This window comes from Girardinichthys multiradiatus, chromosome 2 (genome assembly GCF_021462225.1).
Source record: "Girardinichthys multiradiatus isolate DD_20200921_A chromosome 2, DD_fGirMul_XY1, whole genome shotgun sequence".
In the NCBI taxonomy this organism is placed as follows: Eukaryota; Metazoa; Chordata; class Actinopteri; order Cyprinodontiformes; family Goodeidae; genus Girardinichthys; species Girardinichthys multiradiatus.
This window is the reverse complement of record NC_061795.1, coordinates 32,500,143-32,515,667: the sequence shown is the minus strand read 5'-3', so window position 1 is coordinate 32,515,667 and position 15,525 is coordinate 32,500,143. Positions and strand designations below refer to the sequence as shown.

General features: G+C 38.1%; 3 protein-coding genes across 9 annotated transcripts in view; 2 read left to right on the top strand and 1 right to left on the bottom strand.

The window, feature by feature from the left end:
• Positions 1–7,651, top strand: part of LOC124859245 (genetic suppressor element 1-like) — a 54,042-nt gene extending 46,391 nt beyond the window's left edge. For 6 of the 7 annotated variants that reach the window (XM_047351925.1, XM_047351915.1, XM_047351971.1 and 3 more), the window contains 5 exons: positions 926–1,039; positions 1,132–1,497; positions 4,525–4,815; positions 5,946–6,049; positions 6,218–7,651. In XM_047351925.1, coding sequence (XP_047207881.1) covers positions 926–1,039; positions 1,132–1,497; positions 4,525–4,815; positions 5,946–6,049; positions 6,218–6,355 — 1,013 coding nt within the window. In that variant the 3' untranslated portion in view covers positions 6,356–7,651. The remainder of the gene's footprint in view (positions 1–925; positions 1,040–1,131; positions 1,498–4,524; positions 4,816–5,945; positions 6,050–6,217) is intronic. The other variant, XM_047351933.1, reaches the window with a different exon arrangement.
• A 2,089-nt stretch (positions 7,652–9,740) lies between these two features.
• Positions 9,741–10,722, bottom strand: LOC124855989 (dynein light chain roadblock-type 2-like). The gene is made up of 4 exons (XM_047346167.1): positions 10,664–10,722; positions 10,374–10,449; positions 10,108–10,275; positions 9,741–9,985 (listed from the first exon to the last, which is right to left on the bottom strand). The coding sequence occupies exons 1-4, from the start codon at positions 10,664–10,666 to the stop codon at positions 9,942–9,944; spliced, it is 291 nt and encodes a 96-aa protein (XP_047202123.1). The 5' UTR covers positions 10,667–10,722; the 3' UTR covers positions 9,741–9,941.
• Positions 10,721–14,502, top strand: psmd7 (proteasome 26S subunit, non-ATPase 7). The gene is made up of 8 exons (XM_047346155.1): positions 10,721–10,874; positions 11,987–12,078; positions 12,548–12,640; positions 12,735–12,832; positions 12,938–13,018; positions 13,111–13,202; positions 13,383–13,581; positions 13,913–14,502. Exons 1-8 carry the CDS (start codon positions 10,801–10,803, stop codon positions 14,168–14,170), a joined length of 987 nt encoding a protein of 328 aa, XP_047202111.1. The 5' UTR covers positions 10,721–10,800; the 3' UTR covers positions 14,171–14,502.
• The last annotated feature ends 1,023 nt before the right edge of the window (positions 14,503–15,525 follow it).

Below are 15,525 nucleotides of genomic sequence, written 5' to 3'. Positions count from 1 at the left end.
ATAGAGATGTGGTTTTAGTAGTGGTAGCCAGGTAACGGTGCTACTTCCTAATGTATGATGCAAAAGACCTGATAAATTGTCAGCTCCATAATGCTTTTCTTATGTCTTCTTATATTCAGAATAGGCTCAAATTGGCTATCAGCGTTTTAAAGCTTTACAAAAACCTGAGATTGGAAGTCAGCCACAAAATACTGAATGGTGAATCCATACACTTTTAACATTTTATTCCTTGACAGGATATCTATCGCAGACATCGATAATTCTATTTTTACTCGTAAAACATTCAAAGCTTCAAATTTATAACATTTCAGCTATCTAAAATAATATTTTTACTTGGAGAACTTCACATTTCAGTCAATCTACTAATTTTTGTACCCTTTGATAATTTAGAGTATAATTTTCACAAATAAACACTTAACAGAACAAATAAACAAACAAATCTATGCTGTAATTTACCTATGGTGCCCGTAGCCCCTTGCCACCGCCCCCAACACCCAGGCACAATGGTTAATTGTGCTCCTCACCATAAAACATGTGAATAATGATAAATGAATGTAGGTTAGTAAGAAATACCATAAATATCTACAGCCCTGTTTCATTAAAATGAGCTTCCTGTTTTCACCGATTCATATTTTTCTGTTACCAATGCACCTTTCTGATGAGGTAATTGTATATAAAACATGTTTTGATGGTGAAAACATAGAAAGTGAACAGTTATCATAGAAACTGTAATTTGGACGCAGCTGGTAACATATGGGAAATTATAAGCCTAGGTTAAATTTTACTTTTAATGGCCTCTCTGCTACACTGACTCAGATAAACCATTCAGTGACATTTTCCATCACTTTGGGCCAGTCTGCCCTTTAACTCTCTTTTTTTTAATGAATGAATGATGGGTGTTCTCATTCTGTCTTTTTCTCTGTAGATAAGGAAAGGACAGATGAGCTGCTGAGGGCTATTCAGAGGAAGACTGTGACATTAGACACACTCAAATATAATCCTCTGCCGCTGTGTAGAAGGCCTGCTGCTCTCTTAACTGGTGAGCCACAGACAAGTACACCACAAATCTGGACAAAACATGATTCTGCGGTTGGAAAACATTTTGTTTAACAGAGTCTTTTTTGATTTTAGGGGACCACTCCACAGCTCCTCTGCAGCCTCAGCCAAATGGACACCTGTACCTGGAGTCCCCCAGTCCCTCCCCTCCCTGCTCACAGAAACACAAGCAGAATGACACTCTCAAACCCTCCATGGACTCCCAGGTTTCCTGCATCCCCCCACCATTAGCCCCCCATCATGGAAAGTCTGAAACAACAGAGACTCAGTCAAACAGGAAGCTCCAAGTCCTTCAGAACGGCACTGCCCATCAGAAGAAGGAGCCTGGTCCCATGTTGAACGGACGGAGCCGGCCCTGGGAGCGGTTCACACCCGATGCTTTTGCTCAGCGCTTCCACCAGGCAGTGCTGCAGTCCACACAGAGCACAGTGCAGAGCAAAGGTGAGCCATATGTCTTTCATGCTACATGTTAAAAAACAAAGTGTTCTGCCATCTAGTGGTTGCTACATGAATAACCTTACGGTCAAAATTAAGTTGTTCTTCATCTGTAATGGCAGAGCTGCTGAAAATAGATACATACATTACAGACCAAAGGTTTGGACACACCTTCTCATTTAAAGAGTTGTCTTTGTTTTCCTGACAATGAATATTGTAGCTTCACACTGAAGGCATCAAAACTATGAATTAACACATGTGGAATTATATACTGAACAAAAAAGCATGAAACAACTGAAAATATGTCTTATATTCTAGGTTCTTCAAAGTAGCCACCTTTTGCTTTGATTACTGCTCTGCACACTCTTGGCATTCTGTTGATGAGCTTCAAGAGGTAGTCACCTGAAATGGTTTTCACTTCACAGGTGTGCCCTGTCAGGTTTAATAAGTGGGATTTCAAGCCATATAAATGGGGTTGGGACCATCAGTTGTGTTGTGCAGGAGGTGGATACAGTACACAGCTGATAGTCCTACTGAATAGACTGTTAGAATTTGTATTATGGCAAGAAAAAAGCAGCTAAGTAAAGAAAAACGAGTGGCCATTATTACTTCAAGAAATGAAGGTCAGTCAGTCTGAACAATTGGGAAAACTTTGAAAGTGTCCCCAAGTGTAGTCGCAAAAACCATCAAGCGCTACAAAGAAACTGGCTCACATGAGGGCCGCCCCAGGAAAGGAAGACCAAGAGTCACCTCTGCTGCGGATGATAAGTTCATCCGAGTCACCAGCCTCAGAAATCGCAGGTTAACAGCAGCTCAGATTAGAGAACAGGTCAATGCCACACAGAGTTCTAGCAGCAGACACATCTCTAGAACAACTGTTAAGAGGAGACTGTGTGAATCAGGCCTTCATGGTAAAATAGCTGCTAGGAAACCACTGTTGAGGACAGGCAACAAGCAGAAGAGACTTGTTTGGGCTAAAGAACACAAGGAATGGACATTAGACCAGTGGAAATCTGTGCTTTGGTTTGATGAGTCCAAGTTTGAGATCTTTGGTTCCAACCACCGTGTCTTTGTGCGGCGCAGAAGAGGTGAACAGATGGACTCTACATGCCTGGTTCCCACCGTGAAGCATGGAGGAGGAGGTGTGATGGTGTGGGGGTGCTTTGCTGGTGACACTGTTGGGGATTTATTCAAAATTGAAGGCATACCGAACCAGCATGGCTACCACAGCATCTTGCAGCGGCATGCTATTCCATCCGGTTTGCGTTTAGTTGGACCATCATTTATTTTTCAACAGGACAATGACCCCAAATACACCTCCAAGCTGTGTAAGGGCTATTTGACCAAGAAGGAAAGTGATGGGGTGATGGGGGGGATGACCTGGCCTCCACAGTCACCGGACCTGAACCAAATCGAGATGGTTTGGGGTGAGCTGGACCGCAGAGTGAAGGCAAAAGGGCCAACAAGTGCTAAGCATCTCTTGGAACTCCTTCAAGACTGTTGGAAAACCATTTCAGGTGACTACCTCTTGAAGCTCATCAACAAAATGCCAAGAGTGTGCGGAGCAGTAATCAAAGCAAAAGGTGGCTACTTTGAAGAACCTAGAATATAAGACATATTTTCAGTTGTTTCACACTTTTTTGTTTAGTATATAATTCCACATGTGTTAATTCATAGTTTTGATGCCTTCAGTGTGAAGCTACAATATTCATAGTCAGGAAAATAAAGACAACCCTTTGAATGAGAAGGTGTGTCCAAACGTTTGGTCTGTAATGTATGTCATCAGAATTGCATTGTGACGTTTTTGGACTCACTGCACCCTGAATATCAAGAAATGTTCAGTCAAAGATAGAAAAAACTGTGTTTCAGAATGTTGTTTTTTCTTACTCAGTAGATTCACATTGCTTTAAAAAGCCACTTGTGAGCCATTGACATAGTGTTTTAGCTTCTCCAAGTGTTCAAGCTGCTGTGATATTATCTAAAAAGATAACTATGTAAAATGGAAGGTCTACAATTATTTATACCATACTCTATAATTATTTGAAAATATCTTTAAGTCATTGAGGTTGAACGGCCTCCCTGCCATTACCCTAATCTTTAGCTCCCTCCACAGATTCTCAGATTCAAGTCAGGACTCTGGCTGGACGTCTCCAAAATGTTAATATCACCTCGAGTCTAAGAAACCTGTTTTTAAATTAAAAGATTATTTTAAACCTACCTCTGCCAGGACTATAATTTATAATGAGTAATTTTAATCTGATGGGACTCTCCACTGTGGAGGACAGCCATTACAATGTATTATTAAAACGTATTGGCAGTACTGAGCCATATTTAAAATAGAAACAGTGATATATTTATTAGTGTGGTATACAAACTTCATTCATGATCTTTGATTAAAAAAAATATTTGGGAAAATAAAAAGGTTAATCATCACTAATAACCACGATCAACAAGTAATATAGTACCAACCAATAAACTGAAGCATCAGTTTGAATGAAACTGAAAAGTGGAAGGTAAGGTGTCTTAAAGAGGCTTGAGCAATTGTGATCAAAAGAGATTAATAGACCCAAGCACATTCCTGAATTATAAACTTCTAAAAAAGTAGAGTGATGGACTTCAACATAGAGTTAGAGTATCACATTATCCTGAAAATTTGAGCTCATTGAGCCAAAGTGGTGATTTAGGGGTTGTTTATCAATGGTAAAAGGTCAGATTAAGGTTTTTATTCCTTTATTCATCAACCACACCCATTTTAAGCCGTAATTACCAAACTGAAGTTGTCAACATTTGGCATTGCTATAAAATACACATACAAGATTTTATGAAAAACCATTCAGCCTATTTCACAATACAGTCTTCACCCAATTTATACACTCCCTAATGTTGCTTTTATGCTTTTGGTTTGGGATATAAATTTCACCAAAAAATCTGTTACAATGTCTCAAATGTGCATAGCTATAACCTTTAAGACAGCAATAAATTTTGTCAATAAATCTTTTGACACTGAAGACTGACTCTCAGTTTGCTTCTCAGGACTTTCTAACTGTGCCACAGAAGCTGGTGGAAAACCTGAACGCTCGCTGCCTCAAAACAGCCCTCATCTGAAAACTTCACACGTCACCCACACCGCTCGGCATTCACACCTCAACGGCCACCATTTCCACTTGTCTGCAGCATGCCAAGATGCTTCGGCTCTGCGGGAGCACCTGTCCGATGATGAAGAGGTAGATTCGGATGATGAAGAACAGGAAGAAGCTCCAAGGAAGTGGCAGGGCATTGAAGCTGTTTTTGAGGCGTACCAGGAGTACGTGGACGGTAAATCAAGTGATTAAAACGTTTCTCATTTACTTTGATTCTATAAATAATTCTATAAATATAATAACAGACTTCAACATATGGATATCTTTAGATTAGAAATAATATTTTCTGAGAATAATGAAGATCACTTTTGGAACAAACGTTTTAAATTCGGCTCCATTTTGGTGAAGGTGTGAAATTACCTGCATCCTCCCTGTTGTGAAAACAGTTTAAGATGTTTCTTTTGTCTGATTAGTCATTAAATTACTTTTTCAGACCTTTTGAAGGTATATCAAAAGGTTATAAGAAAGTAGGTAACTCTCCATGCATCTTTATTTAGGATACCTCCAGATTTGATGATCCTGGAAGGCCAGTCTAAGAGTGGCCAAGACCATAAGAACGTACATTAATGTGTGAGTCACTGTGAAATCAGTCAAGAAGAAACAGCTTCTATTCAGCCATAAGTTATGAAATAAAAATGAATAAATTAAAGCTCTACTGGCTCCTGATTATAACATATTTAACAAAAAAATCGCACAGATTTGATGATTAGAAGTAAAACGCATGCCTTATTCATAAAACAACTACAATCACCAAAATGCAAAATAACAGTTATTGCAAACAAAATTGTATAAACCTTTTAACTGTGGTCATGTTTGCCTCAGGCCGCCATTTTATCCGATGAATAATTTCTTGGCAAAAGCTTTACTTTTATATTAGGCGGTTAATCTGATCGAAATGCTGGAGATTTACCATTCTCAGAACCTGGTTCATACAGGAAGATCACTGGTGGCGCACCTCCTCCAACATCCATTTCCTGTGTAAATAATCATTGTTTTCCTTTTAAAGACCTGCTCATGTTAAATGTGATGGCAGGTTACAGATTTATACAATAGCATTTCGAGATGGTAGGAATACTCTTTGGTCTTGATCCCTCTCTAGCCATTGCTTCACCCTCTGTGACCAACTAATCTGGATTAATCCTAAATGAAGATTCCAAGACAGTTATTTGCCACAGATAGGTTATTACTGCTTGCAACCTTTTAACACATCCTTACTTCACAAATACTAAAGCCTTTAAGGCTTATTATGCTGTCATATCAAAGATCCAAGGTACCCGAGGTTGTATAGTTGAAGTTTCGTTTTTCTCTTTACAGACTGGAGCATAGAGCGGCAGGTTCTTCAAAGTCAGTGTAAAAGACTTGAAGCTCAGAATTACAACCTGACTAGAACTGCTGAGCAGCTTTCTCTCACTGTGGGGGTGAGAACTTGCAGCTGATGATGCATGCATCTATTGTTGCACTTTTGTGTGTTATCAGTGTAAAGTATTAAGAGTCTGTATGTAGATATGTGTGTGTCAGTGATTTGTTCAGTTCACAGAGTTGCTTCTCTAATGTAATGAGAGCCGTGTTTGTCCTTCCTTCACTAGGAGCTGGTGAGTCAGAGGCAGAAAGTGAGGGAGGAGCGGGACAGACTGCAGGCCCAGCTCGAGCACTTCAGGAGGTGTCTGACACTGCCGAATGTTCACTGGGGCAGGAGCCAAGTCAACGGGCAAGCGCCGAGGTGACCTTCAAAAGTGACTGCATCACGCTGGAGGAACCATAATGAGCATGTTGGGCTGGAGCTGGGCTGCTTCAAGGAGCTAGATGACTTCTTGTCTCTTCTCTGACCTGTCGGTTATGTTACCTGACCCCTTCCCGAGTTTCTTTTTATCTAACTACCATGTTTACAAAATCCATGGCCTCCAGAGAGTCTGATCATGGATAATGAAAACACTTGGCCCAAAGCACCTCCCCTTATTGAGCTCATATCATCAAGTTATATTAGGAACCACACACCAGGGGCCCCTCTGGAGGGCAACGAGAAGAGTCGAGTTCTTCAGTGAGGTTTAGGTCAAGGAATCAAAGCTCACCTCAGGCCTTAAAATTGACAGGATGCACTTGAAATGGAATTAGAGTAAATACTTGACAGTCTTCTGTGTTGTAAAATGTGATGTCTTCTGAATTCAGAGCAGTTTGCATGCTCACAAAATGACCTATAGGACAAATGAAGCTTCTAAAGTATATTTAATAGCAAAAGGGTTTCAGTTGAGTCTGTTTTTCATTTGTAATGGTTCTTGTGATAGATGAAGTTTTGTACGTTTTACTGCTTTAACTTGTGAGAAAGCCATATGCTTTGGTGGAACTGCTGCTGGTCAGAATAAAAATGTTTAGTAAATTATGGACAGTACAACAGTTGCATTTTGACAACAAAACAAATGTTATGCGATGTCAAAAAGTTTAGATTTAAAAGAAGCACTGCTGTCAGAACATGACAAACATCGGTCACTGAGATTGTGCATATGACTTTGTCTGAGGATCAAAGTCCACAGTAACTATCTCATGTCTATTAAAGTACTTTTCGGATGGGCCTTTTGTGTTTTTATGTGGCACTGAAGTACTTTTGGACATATCCCAGATTAATTATGTTGAGAAAGTATTTTCAACACTGTGTCTCTTGAGACCTGACGGCCTATGTGTGACACGAACATCAAAATCATACATTTTTTATGATAACTAAGGCCTCTGTTCTTTTTTTATAAGATTTATTTTTGCTCAATCCACATAAATTAACGTCACGAAGAGAAATTATTTTTTTTCATGTACTAGATCCTCTTTGAGCAAAAGACACAGTAGCATTTCCTCCCAGTCCACCTGACAGCTCTGCTCAGTCACCTCTTCAAACCTGCTGAGAAATCTTGAGTAGTTGCTTTATCAGTTTTTATGTGATGTATTATTTAGGCTGTATAATTGCAATGAACTATTTATTACCACATATTGGTGTACATTCCGATGGAAATTTACATTAAAATATTTGTAAAATGTCTTGACTGATTATTTTGTTTCTTGGTGAGTTTTAAGGACTTTTCAAGCTCAGATTCCTGCAGCAACGTTAATAGAGCAGGTCCACTTTGAAGAATCATAAAAACTACAAATTCAAACTGAATTTAGAATAGATACATGTAAATGTAGAAAAACAATCTTCCCCTTTACTTGTGGCCCTACATTACTTTGTTTTAAATGCCCTTATAAAAGAAAAAGTAAACAGGTTAAAGGAATAAAGGTAAATCTAAGATTGGTTTTATTGTTTTGAATTTAATTGCTCTCTGAATGAAGAGTTGTGTAGATTAAATCTCTTAAAAATTTGTCCATGGTTTCAGACTTTAATGCCTAAAGAACAAACTTCAAAGCGCTAATGAATGTAGGCAATACCTGGAAACAGAGATTCAAGTGTAAAAGAACGAGAGAAAAGAAATAGAGAACTCAATTGTACAAAAGTAACAGAAATACACACGGCCATTATATATAAGGTAGTGACAAAGTAAAACACACTCAACACTGAACTCACCGCTTCCAGTGTCTGGTTATCTGTTCTGTAAATCATCTTGGGGAAGTTTCTTTTTACTGTGGGATGTTGAGTTGGTTTCATTTGATGTACTTTTTGTGAGATTTCAGACTATACGTGGTGCAAGGTTAATAGCCAGAAAAATTAAATTGAATTGAAGAAATTCTTTATCATCCCTTTTATAGTTATTGCAGTAAATCCACAAAATATTTTTCATATATTTTAAGTCTGCCAATCCCTGCAGAGCATGTTCTGCAGGATATGCTACAGCTTGCTGTATCTAAGAATGTTCAGTTAAGTATGTGAGCCAACCTATGAAGCAGACACCACCGTGTTATATTACAAGGACAATCCATTGAAATTTTATTAAAGTTCGTCATACTTAGTTTTTTCATATTCTTTATAAGTACTCTGGTTTCGTTTGCATTATCTTCCTACAGGATGGCAACCATGTTCTTCTTTTAGGAAGCAGTGGTTTCATTCTTACAGCCTCATAAACATTAACATTAGCTGATGTGAAGAACGTTATTAGTTTGCTTGGAAATTATGCTGGGTTCTCTTATGCCTATTTAGGCATCACCTGCCTTCAAGATGATATTTATTGTTAACCTCTGATGGAGATGAGTCTCTATATTTCAACCTTCCCAACTCAGTTGAGCCAAAACAATGATTCCCTTGTAAGCTAAATTAAGATGTTGACATTGGGCTGTGGAGCTGCTGTGACTCAGTAGCAGAGCCGGTCACCCTGCAGCTATAGGGGTTCTATTCCTAGCCCTGTCAGGTGAAACCCTTTTAGGGTTGTTGGTGAGTGACTTGCCTGGCAAAAGTATCGATACCCTTTGAGCTTTTTCACATTTTGCCACATTAGAACCACGAACTTCAATGTATGTTATTTTGCCTATGACATATGCTATTACATTGAGCATTTGTTATCTAACCAAAACACTTTCTTCCACATCTTTGTTCTATTCTTAATGGATTATGACTAACTGCAAACAGGACTTCTTTTGTCCTTCTAGTAAAAAATGCTCTCTCGTTGCCACTCTTCCATGAAGGTTAATTTTGCTAGTTAAAAGTTGCCCTGTCTGCAGGTGTGAATCTCTGCAGCTCATCCAGAGTTACCATGGACCTCTCTTATGATTAATGCTTACCTTGCTCCACCTTGTCAGTTTAGGTGGATTGTTATCTTGAGGATTGCAGTTGTGCCTTTTGCTTTTTATTTTTGAATGAAAGATTGAACAGTGATCTGTGAGATATTCAAAGCTTTGTGTATTGTTTTATAATATAAACTTGTGCCACTGCTTTATGACTGTTGTGGTCCTTGAAAGCAATTGGTCGCAATGGGCTTTAGTTAGGATTATCAGATCAAAACAGGCTAAATAATTATGCACAATCACACACAAAACATTGGAAAGCCATTCTTTTGCTTCACAATTATTTGCTGATCTATTGAATAAATCCCTGTGAAATACATCGTTTTGTTGTTTTAACTAGTAAAATTGGAAAAGTTCAAAGTGTAGAAATACCTTTGCAGGGTGCTGTAAAAGATAACATTTAGAAAACTGAAGTCTGAGAGAAAAACAATTTTATTCCACATAAATTTTCTATCAAGAGGAATAAAATGAAAGAAGAGTATTACACAAGCAAAACCACATAACATTCCATGTTTAAAAAGCAACATGTGCAGAACAAAAAAGTGGGATTATGTAACATAAAACATTTTCTTGAAAAGAAACCATCATGTGACAATGGCCGAATATCTGGTGCAGCTATTCACATGGGCTTTGGATGACTATCAACAGATTGTTGTTCTCTGCAGAGACAAAAAATGGAGACAGAACTCTGGTAAGAACAGTAGGACCATTCATTTTAGCTATGAAGACCTCGATTCAGAAAGAAAACCAGTAAGCAAGAATATAAACGCTGAAATCTCACCAGGAGCAATCATGATCTCATGTTTCTTGGAGCGGATGCGCACAAAGGTGAGGTCATTTTGAGGGTCAACATCTCTGACCGTGCTCCTGGCCAAGATAGTGAAGTTGCGAAGAAGTCTTGCATACTTGGCAGTTGTGGAATTATCCAAAGTTGTTCTGATAGGAATGTCTTAAAAAAATAGCAGAGTAACATTCAGATTCATTCATTCAGACTTTATGAGAGTAAAGGAGATTTACTTTGATCATTTTATTCTTGACTTTATTTACCCTCGGCGTTCACAACAATTGTTCCAATCACACCTTTATGGCTTTCAATCCTCTTCATTGTCTCCTCAACATTAGCCTGTGGAAAAAAAGCAAACAAACGAACAAATAAATGACCAATTATGTTTAATCACTTTAATTTGCACATTTATAACAACTAAATACCAGGGAGATACAGTATATTAACAACACATTAACACCATGCTGCGATATAAATGTGTTTCTAATAAAACAATTACTGTTTTTCATACAAAGTAACGACATAAAAACAGTTAACCGTGTTTCCTTCTTACCATTTTCTTTGAGAGAAGAACTAACGGCTCGAGTTTTTCTGTTGCCTAGGGAAACGGAAAAGACGTCACACGCACTCGGAAGTGAAGCATAGTGGGACCTCTGTTTAGTTGGTGTGCTGTTCGCTTTCGTTACAGAAATGCCAGAGTTAGCGGTGGAAAATGTGGTGGTTCACCCGCTTGTGTTGCTCAGCGTGGTCGATCATTTTAACAGGTTAGTGAGACCAGTATTTATGTTCGTCTTAATGTTAGTTTTGGTTGGAAAATGGTCCATTAACGGAGTACTGGAGCTAGGCTAAGCTAAAGTTAGCTGTGCTGAGTCAGAGCCCCATTGAAAATGAATGGAGAGACATGACAAGGCTAGATAGCTTAGTTAGCTAGTTGGAAGTGTTTGAGAAAAAATGATGTACATTAAATTAACCAATAGCTTAACTGTATTATATACTCACTAATAATTTAATTAAAGTCTACTTATACAATAGTGATAATGTTTTACGTTAAAACCTATTAGCTTAGCCTACGGCCGCGTTTATTTAGATTTGTATAGATTTTGATTTATTTCGTACATATACACATACATAACCAATTGCAAAGTTGCACGAAGTTTTACACCCTTATTCACATCCCCCTGTTCCAAAATACTAGGTATGTTCCATTTGATAAACAGCAATACAGGCTTGACAACATCAGTCTGTGTAATTATTCTTTATAATGTGTTTCACTTAGTGATATGAGTTACTGACATAAACTTTTCAACAATATTCAAATTTATTGAATGGGTCTGTATATAAACATACATCCATACTAATAAAAAAAAACTTTATAAAAACCTTTCTGCATACATAAATAAATATCTGGTACTTATTGTTTGCAAACTGTACTTATTCTCAGATGTTAGACAATCATACTGTGATGAGCGAGCCTCATTTAACTACTTTTTAATTTTGTCTTTAAAATAATACTGGCCTGGTTATTCTTTAGAGCAAATATATGTATTGACCTGTCCCACACAGATTTGAGACACTGTACGATTTTACATTATACATTACTGTTCTTTCAGTAGTACTAAATGTTTTAATGTAGTCTGGGCACTAAAGATAAAAAAAAAATCCACATTCCTAAATCATATCTCCCCTTTCTATCCATGAGTATATTTTGTATATTAACAGGCCGCAGGTTGTGTCTGGATTTGCAGATAATTTGTGTAGTTTTGTATTTGACCATGATTTATAAAGTAGCATGTTGGTACGTTCCAAAAGTACCAAAAAAGTTCCAGAAGTTGTTTCATTTGGAGACACTAAACTAATCAGTTTATTTTATCCACAGGATAGGAAAAGTTGGAAATCAGAAGCGAGTGGTCGGTGTCCTCCTGGGATCATGGCACAAAAAGGTTCTTGATGTCTCAAATAGTTTTGCAGGTAAGTATCAAAATAGAAATAAAGCACATGGTAGAAGATCTGTTACAGTGTTGTGAACAATATTTGGTTTTTGCAAAGAGGTACAGGAACACGATGAGATTTGTAGTTTTAGATTTTCTCTCCAAGTCTGATCCCTCTTACATCAAACTTGAACTGTTTGTATAGATTCATACATTCTAAGTGTTTTCTATATTTACTACGCAGTCCATTCAGCAAACAGCTACTTGTTGAGTGAAGTTACTCTGTTTTTGCCTGAGTGAGTAGATCATTCACTGTGTACTGGGGCAGGTTTTTGGTCCGTTAATAACTCGCCTTTCTCTGGTGTTGACAGTTCTGACCTTGGTGTACAGCAACAATAAAATCTATCTTTTGGCCCCAACACGGCTTTTATTTTGAGCTTTGGCTCACTTGCTTTTTGAATTTCGACCGCTATTGTAATCTACAACCTGATGTTGTCGTTTCTTTTAAGTGCCATTTGATGAAGATGACAAGGATGATTCCGTGTGGTTCCTGGATCATGACTACCTGGAGAACATGTATGGCATGTTTAAGAAAGTTAATGGTAAGGGAGCAAATATCCGTTATCAGATTATTTTGTGCCAGTGTGTTACTTTGGATTCACCTGTTTTTAACTGTCTTCTCTCTTTTTTTTTTAGCCCGAGAAAGGATAGTTGGGTGGTACCACACAGGGCCCAAGCTCCATAAAAATGACATCGCCATCAATGAGCTCATCAAGCGGTACTGTACCAACTCGGTATGCATTGCCTTAACCTTTCTGTATTTCATTGAGCATGTGTCTGCACATTCTTTTGCTCATTTAAATGACAAATTTGTCCCATATCCCCAATTTCCTTATCAGGTTTTAGTCATCATAGATGTTAAGCCCAAAGATCTTGGACTACCCACAGAAGCATACATTTCAGTGGAGGAAATACATGATGTAAGTAATGCGTTAGGTCTCGTTTGGAAATACATTTTTGTTTACATTGGATATTACATTTTTTTTTTATAAGCCAACGTGCTGTTTTCTAGGATGGCACCCCAACGTCTAAGACATTTGAACACATCACCAGTGAAATTGGAGCTGAAGAAGCAGAAGAAGTTGGAGTGGAGCATCTGCTGAGGTAGGACACAACCTTTGACACACAATATAGCCACTTGCTTAATCACCCTGAGTGATTACTTTTTTTAATTAACATGCATGCTGCTTTGGTATAAAGAGTCAAGACATGTTTGTGTCTAATTGATCGAGAGAAAGTGTTCAGCCACTTACTGATTTCTTCTCTGCCATATTCTGATTACAGGGACATAAAGGATACCACAGTGGGCACTCTGTCGCAACGCATCACAAACCAGGTTCACGGCCTGAAGGGCCTCAACTCAAAGCTGTTGGATATCCGCTCTTACCTTGAAAGGGTGGCTGCAGGCAAACTTCCAATTAACCATCAGATCATCTACCAGCTGCAGGATGTCTTCAACCTGCTGCCAGATGTAAACCTACTGGTAAGATGTTGCAGCTTATTAACATTCATTTACTGTAACTCTATAAGTTGTCTGTTTTGATGAAGGTGAAGCTGCTTTTACTCATTCTAAAATCCTACATACCGAACCTAAGTTTTTAAAATCAGATCATCTTTATTGTGCTCATTTCAGGTTAAGGAATTTGATTCATAAGAAAAGTTGCAGATGTACAAGTTTGACGAGAAGTTCACCTTTACTTATCAACAACGCTGACGTTTTATTAATTTTAGGCTTTTAACAATTAACTGAAATGGTTCTTGTACCAGGTTGGATCGCCAATGGAACTGCAGTGATTCTTTTAATTTTGTTGCAGGAGTTTACCAAATCCTTTTACCTGAAGACCAACGACCAGATGTTGGTGGTCTACCTGGCCTCGCTCATACGCTCTGTGGTTGCACTGCACAACCTGATCAACAACAAGATTTCCAACAGAGACGCAGAAAAGAAGGAAGGGCAGGAAAAGGAGGAAGGGAAGAAAGAAAAGAAAGATGACAAAGAGAAAAAAGATGAAAAAGACAAGGAGAAAGATAAAGCAGAAGGTGCCAAAAAAGATGAGAAGAAGAAAAAATGAGTGCTGTTCCTCTGTGGTCTTCTCTCAAATCACACCATCTTCAGTAGGATGGCGTTCTACTTTCTACCCCTCTGGATCTGGGTCTGAGACTAAAAGTAGGACTCTAAATGGGGAATTGTGTCATTTGAGATTTGGCCTCCTGGTAACAACGTGACACTCAAAGACTGCTATTATCGTATAGAGATGACGACGTTGGCTCTCTGGTGTTCTGAACTGTGAGAACATGTTTATGCTGTTTTCATAGTTGCTATGCTCTTGATTGTGCGGTTTTGTAAAATGGAGTAAACTGATATTGTTGCTGTATCACTCATTAAATTGGGAACACAGTCAAAGTTTGTTTGTTTTTAGTGTTGTTCACCATTTGTCATTAAAAAAACTATTAAATATATACTATCTATATTGGACATATTAGTTGGCAGATGTATCAGTTTCAAACTGTGTGTACGTTTTGCCAATTGGACAGGTGAAAAGGTAAAGTAAATAATCAGTATTCTACTTAGTCCAGTAATCTGTCAAAACTGTCTGGGAAGTAAATTGTTTTAAGGCCCAGAGAGCAATATTGATCACAAACCTCAAGAAGCATGGAGATGCTGTTTATATCACCGACTAGATGTATTTGCCATTAATCGAATTCATGTAAATCATTTGGTAGCAAAAGTTTAGTTTTACCATTGATCATACTTTTTCTATTGATTTACAATTCTGCAATTCTAATACCAGTTCCACTTACTACTGAAGGGGAAAAAAGGGTCAGAGTTAGAAATTGAGCGTTCCAATTAGCATCTTAGTTAAAGGGTTAATTTTAACTAAAAGCTTACTGCTCTCCCAGGAGTTTAAGGAAAAGGTTTCATTATTTAGAAGTGTTAGTTTAATACACAGTGCTATTTAAAGGGGTGGGTGGGGGTGGGGGGGGAGTCTGGGAAAAGATAAAAAGATGGGAAGAAGTCAAAAGTTGACGAACCTAGATCCGCAGTGAGAGAGCAGGTGTAGTGGGCTTGCATTTAGACATCTGGCTCACTCATGGAACCAACTTGGACTCGTTATAGTATGGTTTCTCATCCCAGCTAACATGGAAATCTTAGCACAACGGACTGGAAAGCTCTTGGTCCTGGTTAAATTTGTTGGATTTCCAGGTGGTTTTTCTCTTTGGATTTGGAACAGAGTGATATGAAAGACAAGAAAAACATACACACAAATATGCAGTTTAAAATCTACATCCAACAATTAAAATGTTGGAAATCATTTAAATTATCTGTTATCATCCATAGGAGGTAAAGGTGTGGCACCTCTCCATTGACTGCATAAAAGCAATAGAAAACTTGTTGAAGACACAACTGACAAAAAGTATTTTTATC

Coding starts and splice junctions, on each gene's coding strand:
- psmd7 (XM_047346155.1), top strand. CDS start 10,801: ATGCCAGAGTTAGCGGTGGAAAATGTGGTGGTTCACCCGCTTGTGTTG. Junction 10,875..11,986: donor GTGGTCGATCATTTTAACAG/GTTAGTGAGACC, acceptor TTTTATCCACAG/GATAGGAAAAGTTGGAAATC. Junction 13,582..13,912: donor TGCCAGATGTAAACCTACTG/GTAAGATGTTGC, acceptor ATTTTGTTGCAG/GAGTTTACCAAATCCTTTTA.
- LOC124855989 (XM_047346167.1), bottom strand. Junction 10,276..10,373: donor AATTGTTGTGAACGCCGAGG/GTAAATAAAGTC, acceptor TATTTTTTTAAG/ACATTCCTATCAGAACAACT. Junction 9,986..10,107: donor TGAGATCATGATTGCTCCTG/GTGAGATTTCAG, acceptor TTGTCTCTGCAG/AGAACAACAATCTGTTGATA.